General features: G+C 41.2%; 1 protein-coding gene across 10 annotated transcripts in view; it reads left to right on the forward strand.

Moving 5' to 3' along the window:
- Positions 1–12,232, forward strand: part of plekhg5b (pleckstrin homology domain containing, family G (with RhoGef domain) member 5b) — a 67,311-nt gene that overhangs the window by 36,214 nt on the left and 18,865 nt on the right. For 8 of the 10 annotated variants that reach the window (XM_026332483.2, XM_026332484.2, XM_026332482.1 and 5 more), the window contains 6 exons: positions 6,796–6,937; positions 8,254–8,353; positions 8,561–8,621; positions 9,046–9,137; positions 9,240–9,376; positions 11,105–11,271. In XM_026332483.2, the coding sequence (XP_026188268.1) occupies positions 6,796–6,937; positions 8,254–8,353; positions 8,561–8,621; positions 9,046–9,137; positions 9,240–9,376; positions 11,105–11,271 (699 nt within the window). Of the gene's footprint in view, positions 1–5,649; positions 5,871–6,795; positions 6,938–8,253; positions 8,354–8,560; positions 8,622–9,045; positions 9,138–9,239; positions 9,377–11,104; positions 11,272–12,232 lie in introns of all 10 variants that reach the window. The other 2 variants (XM_026332485.2, XM_026332486.2) reach the window with 1 other exon arrangement.

Below are 12,232 nucleotides of genomic sequence, written 5' to 3' on the forward strand. Positions count from 1 at the left end.
ACAGCTAATGGCAATTCTATTTAATATTTCTATCTCTGGCACACATAGCAAACCTAAGGGGGGCTGTGTTCTGCTCCTATAGAGACAATTAAAATCAGCTCTTAAGAAAAAGGTAATGTTGCTACAGTTTACTTTTTCATAGGTTTGACCTGCCTCATGAATTATTTTGACCTGTTCTTGGTTGGTTAAATTAAGTTAAATTATATATATTTTTAACTTATTCGACTATTTTAAATTATCAGAAAACTTCATCAACGTCATCAACTTATAGTTGACAACACTTTTAATAACTGATCATTTTAATTCAAGTAATAGTGGCTATTATATCCTCCAGTTTCTCTACTTTCTAACTTTTATCTAAAATAAGCTCTGTTTAATATGGGAATTTGCACATAACAATTGTCCATATTCTTAGTTATTAGTTGACTAATCAGAGCAAATCATAGAATAATCAGATGCAATAATTATTAGTTGTACCTCAATAATGAGCTATTTTTATTTCATCTATGTATTTATCTTCTGGAAACCCCAGTCCTCATCCTGTAACCACACAAATATGACTAGTAGATTAGTGCGTTTGACTGTGAAAATGAGACAGTTGTCTCTCCTTAAGTTGTAGACTATGAGCTAACTGGTGACTTGTTTATGATCTAAGGTAATTTTTGATTAGTTTCATGTTGTAGACTGCACGAGTTGGTCCAACTAAACCCTGTCTGGGTGTCTGACTTCACTGTAGTCATACTATCTGAACATGACTGTGCATGATTTTGCCTCATCTGGTGCTAACCATTCATTTGCATGTGGAGGTGTGTTCACTGGGATGCTCTTGAGCATTTTTTAGATTTATTTGTGAGTTTAAAAGAACGATAAAATGACATAAGAGTGAGAAGGATAAGAGAGGCTCTGAGGTTGACTTGAAGATACTGTGGTTCGACTCCACCAGCCCGTCATGACTGAAGAGTGATGTTAATGCTAACATAACTTACTGCTGAGGAGACTCGTCCAATTGTCAAATTTGTGATGACTTGCATGTTAGGACAGGATCATAAAGCAGACTTTTCTGTGGGAGTGGAATGACTGTAAGCATTGAAGTTGTCTTGTTCGATTAAACAGTGTACATGGATATCACCTGCATTCTCAAAAGGGCTGAAGTGCAATAAGGCCAATCTGTGTCACACAGAATCCTTTGTCCCCGATATAAAGCTATTCTTTCGTGTTTATTCAGATTAGCTTTCTTTTCATGTTTTCTGATGTGTGTGTGCAGTGGGTATTATGCACATTATGGGAACCGAAACCTATACATTGTGGGGACTTCCAGATGCACCTTACAGATGCTGGTCCCCACCATTTATAGTCTACAAATTTTATGGTGAAGGTTAGTGAAAGGTTAGAGTTAGGTTAAGGTTAGGCTGAGGGTTAGCGTTAGGCAGGTAGTGGTTATGGTTAAGGTTAGGCCAAATCTCCAAGAAATTAATGTAAGTCAATGTAGACTACAAGAAATGAAAATGCATTTGTATGTGTTTGCAGCTGTGTTCTATATTTGTGGTGACCTGAAACTGGGAGCCCACTAATACTGTCTGGACTTTCCTTACTCATGGGGTCCAGAGGCTGACCCCCACAAAGTAAATTGCTGAATTTTAAGATTATGACTTGGGTTAGACAGGGTTATCGATACGATTAGTGTAAGTTTCGAGGAAGTCCCAATAAGTGAAGTGATGAAATCAAGGGTGTGTGATTGTGTATGTGTGCGTGTGCGTGTGTTCATGCATGTATGTGTGTGTGTTATAAAAAAAGTTATAAATGTGTGGGAACTTTTCACAATATGACAATAAAAGATAAGCTTTGTATGCATTCCTAATAGATGCAGTAAATTTAAGTGTTGTACATTAACCTCCTACCTCACGAACCAAACACCTCCATAACAGTAAACATGGCACAATAAAGTTAAAAGCTGGAGCATATTCCCAGCTGCAGCTGACCCTTGTTGTCTTGTGTTGACAATAATTTATTCATCTTTAGGGTTGAGTTATTTATTAGCAAAGAATGTGCATAGCTTCTCATTTCTAGCCTGCTATGACTTTTTTCAATGTTAAATTTCAAATATGACCAGTGATACACCATCTCTGGCTAATTAATGTACAAATTTTGTATAGGTGAAATTTGAACCCTTTTGCTGCCAGCTGGTGTGTGTACTGGGTCTAGCTTTGTTCAGTCCTGAATCGTTCCCATAGAAAAGGACTGTGTACTGTTTATTTCCTATTTTTGGTCCTGTCTTTTCTAGTAGTCACACACTGTCACAAACTTTTCATTTTGTTCAGCCAAGTACAATGGAAGAAGCTCTTCTTCTTGCTGTCAGAGGTTACCATCATGTTTTCTACTGTGCATGAGTGGAACGTGTCCATGTGCACATATCCCAATTATGGCATGAATAAAAGTGTGTCCATGTCCAACCAACTGTGATGTGGTGGATTTTTCCTGAATTTACCCTCAGGGATTAATAAAACTTATCTTATCTTACCAAGGACAAGCAGAAACTTTGAATTGGCCTTTAGGTTGCAGGTTTGATCCAGCATATTACAGCAAAACCAGTAGCATCACATTGATTCAGATCTGTAATCTATCCATGGCCTTTCTTTCAATGTGTCATATAATTCCATGCATAAGATCTGACTACCCACAGATTTCCCAACTTGTGAGGTTGTAGCAAGCTGCCAAAACATATTTAAACTTGCCCTCAGGAGCCGGATTGTGATCGTGGTGAGGACATTGCAGTCAAATTGAGCTGCTGGGCTTTTGCTCTAAACCGACAAGTTAATCCTTAACTAGAAATCATCTTTAAGAACGTTTAATCTAAACTTCACATGTGTTTAGCATCTACTTGGTGACGTAGTCTTTCTTATGCCGTTTGTACCAAAACAAGCTCAAACTCTCAATGTAAACAGGTGGATACAATATGTGCTGTGAAGTGTATAGGTAAAGCCTTGACATGTGTGCCAGTATTTGTAAGTCTTAAGTAACATCCTGATTCATCTTAGAAGACTCCACTTTTAAACAAGAGCAGCTTTATTTCATGTGAGCAACTGGTGTGCTCTTCAATGACACAACCTTAGAATGGACATGCCTGTGTTTGTATGTCTGTGCATGAGTATGTGTGTGTGTGCGTGTGTGTGGGTTGGGGGGGTATTGGCATGTTTTCAGGGTGTGTGCAAACAAGGGTGCATAAGCAGGTGCCACGTGGCGCTGGATGTGCTAACTCGAGATGGGGGCCGCTGTGCCTTCTCAGCTGTTGGGGAGGCGAGATAAAAGTGGGGCTGGGCCTCTGTGTGTGTGTGTGTGTGTGTGTGTGTGTGTGTGTGTGTGTGTGTGTGTGTGTGTGTGTGTGTGTGTGTGTGTGTGTGTGTGTGCGTGCGCGCGTGCGTGTGTGGGTGTGCGTGCGTGGGTGTGCGCGCGGGTGCGGGTGTGTGTATACAGCATTTCATCTATAGTCATTCATGCTCCATTGAACCTCCCCACTAATCCGGACAGATCTGAGAGAAGGCACGCGGGGGACACATGCAACACGACTCATGCCGTCTTCCACAAATTCATACACTTGCAGTATGAGCTGTCCCGCACCATCACCTACTTTTACTGTCAGCTTGAATTACTCATTGCCTTGTGTTGTGTTTGAGATCTTCAGATCCAGAAAAAGCTGGATAATGGAAGTCAGGTTGTCCTCGGACCCAAGTATCCCTCTCAATGATCGGAATGTTCAGTATTGCAAAAATCTGTGCTGCACATATCCTGAGCTGAAACACAGATCTGTTAGGTGTATATCTTCAGGTATTTATCATGAGTGTGAGACTACAGGATTTTCTTAGTTTTCTTTTAAGTTTTTTTTTCCTTTGAAATTTCTTTGTCCACTCGAGGAGCCTGTTCTTCATCCCATGATGCACTCGTTTGTCTTGGCTAAAGCACTAGATATTTTCAGCTGCTGTAGTTGCAGAAGGAATGTGGAACACCTGGGTTGATTGTGAGGAAGGCCTACCTATTTGGACTATTGTCTAAATATGGCATCTGATTTGCTCAAATTTCTCTGGCCAGGTTGCCTGTCTCCACATCTCATCGAGAGCATAACACCTTTGTGTGATAAAATTCTTGTCTCTGCTACATGAAAATGTGTGTGCATGCATTGACGTTAACTTCAGAAAAGCATAAGCAGATGTTGCTTTGAATGATTTCTTTGACTTGTTTGCTTCTGCCGTGTAGCTGTCTCTATAAATTGAGTTCAGTGAGCAAGTCAAATGTGATACAGATCACTCCTTTGTACCTACAGTTTGTTGAACGTCATCAACTGCAACAATTGATAAACATCTTAACTGTTCCTGTTATGCCTCTCCAGTCACTAAACGGTGAACACAAGACTGAACAGGATCTTTATATTAAAAAAAAAAACACACAACCTGAACTTTAAGTTTTCAGGTATGTTGCAATGTACCTTGTGATTTGGTGGGTTTAGCTGGCCAGAAAACTTCTAGCACTTCAGTTTAGACTGAAATGTCCTCACTTACACACAACTCCTCGCAATTATTAGGTGGATTTCTGTTCAATTTTATACATTCATGTCCCCATCGGACATAATTTTGGAGATTCTTTCATTATTTCTGTAGTGTCAGAACAGGTATAAATCTTTAAATTGATCAGTGCTTTGGTTGGCCCTGCCCTTTGTTGGTGCCAGTGTACTGGGCAGACAGCAAGCAATCATGTATTAAAGCTTTGTCATTGAGTGATGAGGGTGAACATTCAAGTTGCTGGGTGAAAACAAAAACAATGACTTAAAAGACACTAAAATATACTTTAGAGTTATGGGGAATTGTCTCTTGTCTGTCTCTTGGACTGCTTACATTCTTTTGTGAGTTCATTACCACAATCAACCTTTTTACATTCAAAAGTCATGCGATCTATTGATCATATAAAATCTTAGGGTATAGTTGCTTTAATACTGGCTTGTTGCAACCTAAATCTTACAGATGTTATTTTTATAGATTAGTGTATCATTCATCAGTAATAATGATACTGATGAATCAGATATCTGACTCCCCAGATATCTTGGTATGTTGCACTTTGTTATAGTGTGGTCATTGTGTTCCCAGATATGTGCAATGACCCTAGTAATAACAAATTGGAATTTTCCTTTTAACACAAATGGTGTGAGCAGAGCTTGTCATGTTCACCACAGTAAACAAGGCCATCCTCCTATTTTGTTGAGCCTTAGAGTGCACTCTCAGATGCCTGTCTCTTTCTATTTAAAACCAATCTGGTTGGAGCTCTGTCTATATAGTGACCCTGGGTGAATATGAGGAAGGGAGGAGCCAGTGCTGGTGGTGGCAGAGGACTGAGAAACAAGGGAGAGAGGAAAAGGAGAAGAAGACCCTGCCTGGTAGAGCTCAGAGCGGTGCTGTTTAATCTCTGCTGGTCCGTCAGATGGCTTTGACACAGCACAGGCACCAATTAGGCAGCAAGATTGGGGGGGGGGTGGCTTTGTACATCTGAAAAATTCTGGATGGACTTTTTTTTTTCCTTCCTTCCTGCCTTGGGTTTATATCTTTACTGGGACTCCTCACCCTCCCTTAACCTTATCCCTCCTCCTCTCCCCCGTCCTCCTCCCAGCTCTGCATCCCAGTCCTTAAAATCTGCGATTATACCTGGCTAGACTTTGGAAGGAGTGGATTAATAAGGCAGCTCATCAGTGTGACTTGACAGTGGCACATTGCAGAGCACGTTGGAAGACCGACAAGGTGTCGAATTGGATGTTTATTGGGGTCCTGGGTGCTGGCATGGACATGGAGCTGACTTCCAGAGACTTCTGCTCCCATCTGCAGAACATCACGGTAGAGTACCAGGAGTGAGGAGGAGGAGGGTAATTTGTATTAATATTTGAGGTACTATGTTTACACTCTACAGTGTATAGGTACGTGTGGCAGTGAATACAATAATATAGTTACTTCAGAAACACCTATAAAAAGGATGGAATCATGTCTTGTATAAAGTTGCATAAAGCTTGCATAAAGTTGTTGTGTTTACATCAGAGTTAGGACCCTCTCCCCCCTCTCCCCATGTGCATACGAACATATTTATGCACACATGCACAGACACACTGCTCCTGCTCTTTAGTACTTGGAAACAATGACAGGAAGTACATTTGCAGGATCTCCATTGTATCTCCACATACATCCTCACTTCCTCCACCGGGCGTGGGTGATGGCGAGGGGGATGCAGGGTGAAGTGAGGAGATCTAGAAGATCCCTCTGATGATTCCTGGACTATTACTCAGATGAAAGGAGGGGTCTGTCTGGCCCAGGACAGAGAGATCCTTAATCCTACAACCGTCTGCTGCCTGTCGTCACAATTTTTTTGGGGGGGGGTTGAGCTCTGCAGCCTGGAGGTTTCACAGTTGCAGATTTGTGGTCGGTTTTATTGGTTCGCCTCTCAGTATATAACCTGGATTATGTAAGGGTAAGCTGCTCCCAAATCAGAACACGGTGTGAAAAACTGACACTAAGTCAATTAGTTATGCCACTGAGGGAGACAGATTGCAGGAAGGTAGGAGGCACCTACCCTCAGGAATGCCCATGGCAGTTTCTGCAGTCATTTGATTGTGGTCAAAACAATGGTCAGACAGAGTTGTTCTTATTTTGAATGCGTGTGACTCTTTTACCCTTTTCAGTTTGGCCCATTGTTGTAAAATGCTTTTTTATTTTACCACAGGAATCTTGTATGTATGTTGATTTAACTTTGTCTTATCTTTCTGTCTAGGTTTGCCATCACCCAGACTGCCAAGACCTGAATAGTAAAAACCCCCTTCACCTGTGTGAGTCATGTGACTCACGCTGCCATTCAGAGAACACAGACAACATGCACTTTGACCGGCACCCCCGCTTTGACTTACAACCGCAAGGTAGATTCTCAGTATTTTTTTACTTTATATTAAGTGGTGTCATACCCAATACCTGATTGCAGGATTTCACTGTGTGACAATGTGTAAATAAGGCAAACATTTTCATTTATCAGAGAGGTAGTTCATCCATATCACAAAAATATGTTCTTATGTCAGTGCCTGATAACTTTAGGAAATTGCAGTTTTGTGTCCTATAATTCATTCAGCCTAATGTTATGTTCATGTTAGCTGATTATTCATTGGGAGTGGGGAGCGGTTTTGTTTCATCCTGTCCAATCAGCAGTGAGTGATATAGCCATCCTGCTGCTGTTGTTTTCAGATGTAACCTAAGCTGTGTTGGGGGTAATTTTATATTTTTTGGTTTGTCAGAACAGAAGTTTAGGAAATTATCAATCAAACCTGTATAGCTGTGTCATTCTCATTCGTGCTTGTTGCTACTTTTCTGTTGTTATATTTCATGGCTGTAGCTGGGTAGTTAGCAAGCTATACTGGAATAAGCAGTTATTAATGTAAACAACACAAGACTGATTTGAAATTCTTAAGTCTGGTGCTGCTTACTAACCATGAAGCTTTTATAACTTTGTAGAATTAATTAATTAATTACTGTAGAATTTAAAAATCATCAGTTTAATTAATCTGCATGATCTATAGACCTCACTATAAGCATTTTTAATTTTCTACCAAATAGGTAGGAAAACTAAGAATATATTGTCATTAATCTGTGAAGCACCATGAATAGCATTAACCTGTTTGAAAGGTGCTATACAAATAAAGCTTGATTTGCGCTGATCCACAGCAAGGATTCTGACACTGTGGGCTACATACTACAGCTTGCATGCTGACCTTCATGTCAACATTTTGGCAAAAATTGACACCAGTAAAATTATCCATGTATGTACAGAAAATTTTAAATTACCACAGAAATTTAAAACATCATTCTCAGACAAGTTCTGGAGTTGTCAGTTTTGTTTTCTCCTGTGATTTCTAGTCAGGGTTGAGATGGACATCACAGGTAATGATGAGCCTTTGATCTAGAGTAAATAAGGCATTATTTCTTGAAAGAGAATACACTGTTAAATTATTTAAAAAATAATGTGAACACTGCAAACAAAATACCTATACAATTACAGCATACAAAACTGAACAAATTAAAGCCCAACTGCCTGCCTAACTGTGCAAGCATTGTACATAGGATTTATTTATTTTTTTGTAATTTAAGACCTTTAATACTAATATTATATTATGTGTGGCCCAGCAGAAGGAATGACTGCTTTGTTTTTGTTTTTTTTTTTCTTTTTTTTTCTTCTTATCTTTAGCCTCCATCCTGGCTCGGAACGTGTCCACACGGTCCTGTCCCCCACGCACCAGCCCCCCCTCTGACCTGGAGGAAGAGGATGAGGGGAGCAGTGACCGCGGGTCGGTAACCACCTATTATATCATGCTAGTGTTCGTGTACTCCTGCCTGTCATTACACCTCTTGTATTCTTGTGCTGGAGGATATATTAGAGCAATGAAATATGTGTCTCCTGCCAATAAGATCCCTTATTTTTAAGTCCCCATACACACATTACACAGACATCTGTAAGGTAATGTTTGAGTAATGTGGGGGTAACTGTTTTGCAGGGAGCGTAAAACAGGGGGTCTGAAGCTGGTAAAGAAAAAGCCACGGCGACGACACACTGATGTAAGTATTCACACAAACACAAGGGTTTGCGCTGTGCAACATAAAAAGGTCACCCTCTCACCCCCCATGAAATCACAGTCTCATTTCTGTTTCTTGAAGGAGTCTACAGCCCGTATGCTTTACAAGTAGTGGTGGAGCGATAGGGTATCTGTTCCTTGTTGTGTGACGCAAGGATGGTTTTTCACAGATGTGTATAATAGAACCAGTGGATTGTGCAATATGGAAGCAGTCAGCATTACTTTCTGCAGTGATGATATAATGGTATCTCCCAGGCTGCTTTGTCTGAGCCAAGCTGTGAGAAGGCAGCAAGAAGGAGCCCCCCTGTGGATCTGCTGTAGTACACATACAGCACGAGTCCAGGGGCTGGCCAGCAGAGCTGCAGCCCCACCTGTATAAACTAACAGTGTGTCTGTTCCCCCTGCAGGACCCCAGCAAGGAGTGCTTCAGCCTCAAGTTTGATCTCAATGTGGACATAAACACAGAAATTGTACCTGCAATGAAAAAGAAAACGCTGAGGTGAGAGGAGAGGGGGAAAGACAACATGAAGGATTTGACAAAGATGCAATTAAGGGCTTTGGTATGCATTTTTATTTTTTTTTTTTTGTGATATGTTACCAGAGAGGTTCTAGGGCCGGTGTTTGAAAGGAACGGTATTGAACTGTCCCGGGTTGACTTGTTCCTGGATCAGTCTAACACGCCTCTTTCACTCAACTTTGAGGCTTACCGTTTTGGAGGACACTACCTCAAAGTCAAAGGTAAATCCCCTCATCTACACATCTCAGTCAACCTCACCTTACACTAATTCCTCTCTCTGAGCCACTGGAAATCTTCTCTAAGGATTTGCAGCCCTTTTATCCACTAAAAAGTCAAACTGTGTTAAAATAAATAGGTAAAATAAATGAAGATTACAGGTTTGGGCTCATACAATATGTATTTTCAGGTGTTGATGTCTAGAGGCACAAAATATGGAATGATCATAGTGGAAATCCAGATAAGCAGCCCCTCTCTCTGCAGGCTGAGCACTGCAGCAGAGGAGATTCCATCCATCCATCCATTATCTATACCCGCATATTCCTTAACCAGGGTCACAGGAATCTGCTGGAGCCTATCCCAGCTCTCTTTCAGGTGGAAGGCAGGGGTACACCCTGGACAGGTCACCAGTCCATCACTGAGCCACATATAGACACAAACAACCACACACACACTCACACTCATTCCTATGGGCAAATTAGAGTTACCGATCAACCTAACATGCATGTTTTTGGACTATGGGAGGAAACTGGAGTATGCAATCACAGGGAGAACATGCAAACTCCACACAGAAAGGCCGGGTTGCGAACCCAGGACCTTCTTACTGTGAGGCAACAGTGCTAACCACCCAGCCATGGTGCTGCCCGCAGAGGAAATTATGTCTTAAATTTAAAGTCAGGGAAAAGCTGGTATAAAACTCTTTGCATCAGATATAAAGATTAATTGTAAAGTTATTTTACAGAAGCAAATCACAAGAACTGCACCTGGGTACTAAATTGCAGTATGTCAACCTTCATTCCATGATTGACTGATAACTGAAAACCTGTAATTAAATAAACAGCACAATAAAACCACTTGGAAAAATGTCAGTCTTTGTGTCTTGTTCATAGAAAGCCAGTAGCATGCTAGTGTTCTCACGGTGAGTTTTAGACAGTATACCAGTCTTACAATAACCATAATGGAGTAGGACAGATGGTGTTGGCCAGTTTCCTTTCACACGCAGTTCTGACTAGAAAGAAAAAGGAGTGAGCTAGATCCTTAAATGCGATCTGACCCAGAACTGAATATGTGTTACAAATCTGCTCAGTCTTTTTTAAGAAGTGTTAAATTTGCTTGTTTTTAGTACTCACAGTTTTTTCAGGAGTAGCATGAACACATACCAACACTTCCAGTTTTCTTTCCTAACTGGAAACTGGGTGGGGTGCCCCTTCTCTGCAGTCATATGCTGCAGTTTGTGGCTTAAAGGTCCTTTTGGTTAATAGATATCCTTGACTAATTGCTTTTCTTTTGAAATTGTTAACCTCCCAGCTCACACCTCTTGACTCCAATCTGGAGTTACAGTACATAGAGTGTAAAACACAGAGGTGGAGAACACACAGTCATGTGAAATCTGAAAATCTATTGTGTTCTGCATTTGATTTGTGCTATAATTGTAAATATCATCAATAAAATCTCAATATTTTTATATTAACTTTGGATCACAAATAATAATTTTGGTTGGTATTGTCCCTTCTGTCATGTTTACAACAGCCTGCTAAAGGATTTAAGTGAAAGAGAAAACAGTGAGCATCACACTCTGCATTGCATTGTTGAGTCATGATTCAAACTGAAGAAAAGAATACACTTCATGAACATTCTCACCACAGTGGCTTTTTTAAATACAAATCCACTGGTCAAGTTTTCAGTTATACGGGATTTAAACTCTGACTAAACACTTTTTTTTTCTCATTTAGCACGACCAGGTGATGAGTTGAAGGTGGAGCAGGGTGTGAAGGACTTGAGGTCGTTCAGCCTGCCCAACATGAAGCCCTGTGGTGTTCAGAGCCCCTACATCCTCACACCAGGCAGCGAGAGGGTGGAGCATGGATCCCTGGGACGCAGAGAAAGCGTAGATCTGTTGGTGAGCATCTGGCTGAGTAGGATGACAGCATCATTTAACAGTGGTTATATTTCATATGACACCAGCATATGCCAGTGACGGTTAGACTCATCAAACCCAACTACACCACCCCTTTAAATCACACACTGCACACAGGCACTCCCTGTGACTCTTACTCTTTTGTCACACCCTTCACTATTTTCCTTCACCTCCTCTTCATCCAGTCCCATGATGCCTTGGGGCAGTGTAGTAGCTGACAGTAATCCTGCCATGACCTCATTGTCTGCTTTTATCTTTATCTGCCCAGCACAAACCTGGGAATGTATTTCTGGATTTCCGTCTACTGGTTGCTGCGTTGTCTCTTTGTGTGCACACTCGTGTATGTGCATGCCTGCCTGCTCTGCCCTGCCAGCTGAACCCTCGACTCTCATATGGTGATGAGTTCACTCGGGAACACGCTGTGCCACTCCAGGGCTTCCTGCAGCAAAGGAAGCAGTTGTTTTGTTACTGTTGGGACATATTGCGAAGCTGACTGAGGCCTGCAGGGTCCTGATCCTCTCGCCTACCAGACACAGAGCTTGGAAATGGGACAGACACAGTCACCAAGGTCATGTAGTGGCATATACAGTGAAAACTCAAAAAATGATCTTTCACTTTTAAGATCATGTTACAAGAGAAAAGGCTTTTAGTATGAGGACTAACTGATGTTTTTGGCAATGTAACACTCCCCCAGGTTAGTGCTGGCATGGGTTGCTGTGATAGCATCCGTCTTACACACAGAGGAAGTACCACACGGTGGATGTGCTAGTCATAAACTGCCCAGGGCATTTTTTTCATAACAAAGTCCCGGTTGTGGTTGCTTAGCTGTAACTGAATAATTGCTGTTTGTGGCAGAAGATTAGTCAAGAGTTTCTGGTTTTGTCTGACAGTCTTAAAAAGATAAATTCAACTTACAGAGGTACAAACCAGGAAAAAAGCTATT

This window comes from Mastacembelus armatus, chromosome 7, assembly GCF_900324485.2.
Source record: "Mastacembelus armatus chromosome 7, fMasArm1.2, whole genome shotgun sequence".
NCBI lineage: Eukaryota > Metazoa > Chordata > Actinopteri > Synbranchiformes > Mastacembelidae > Mastacembelus > Mastacembelus armatus.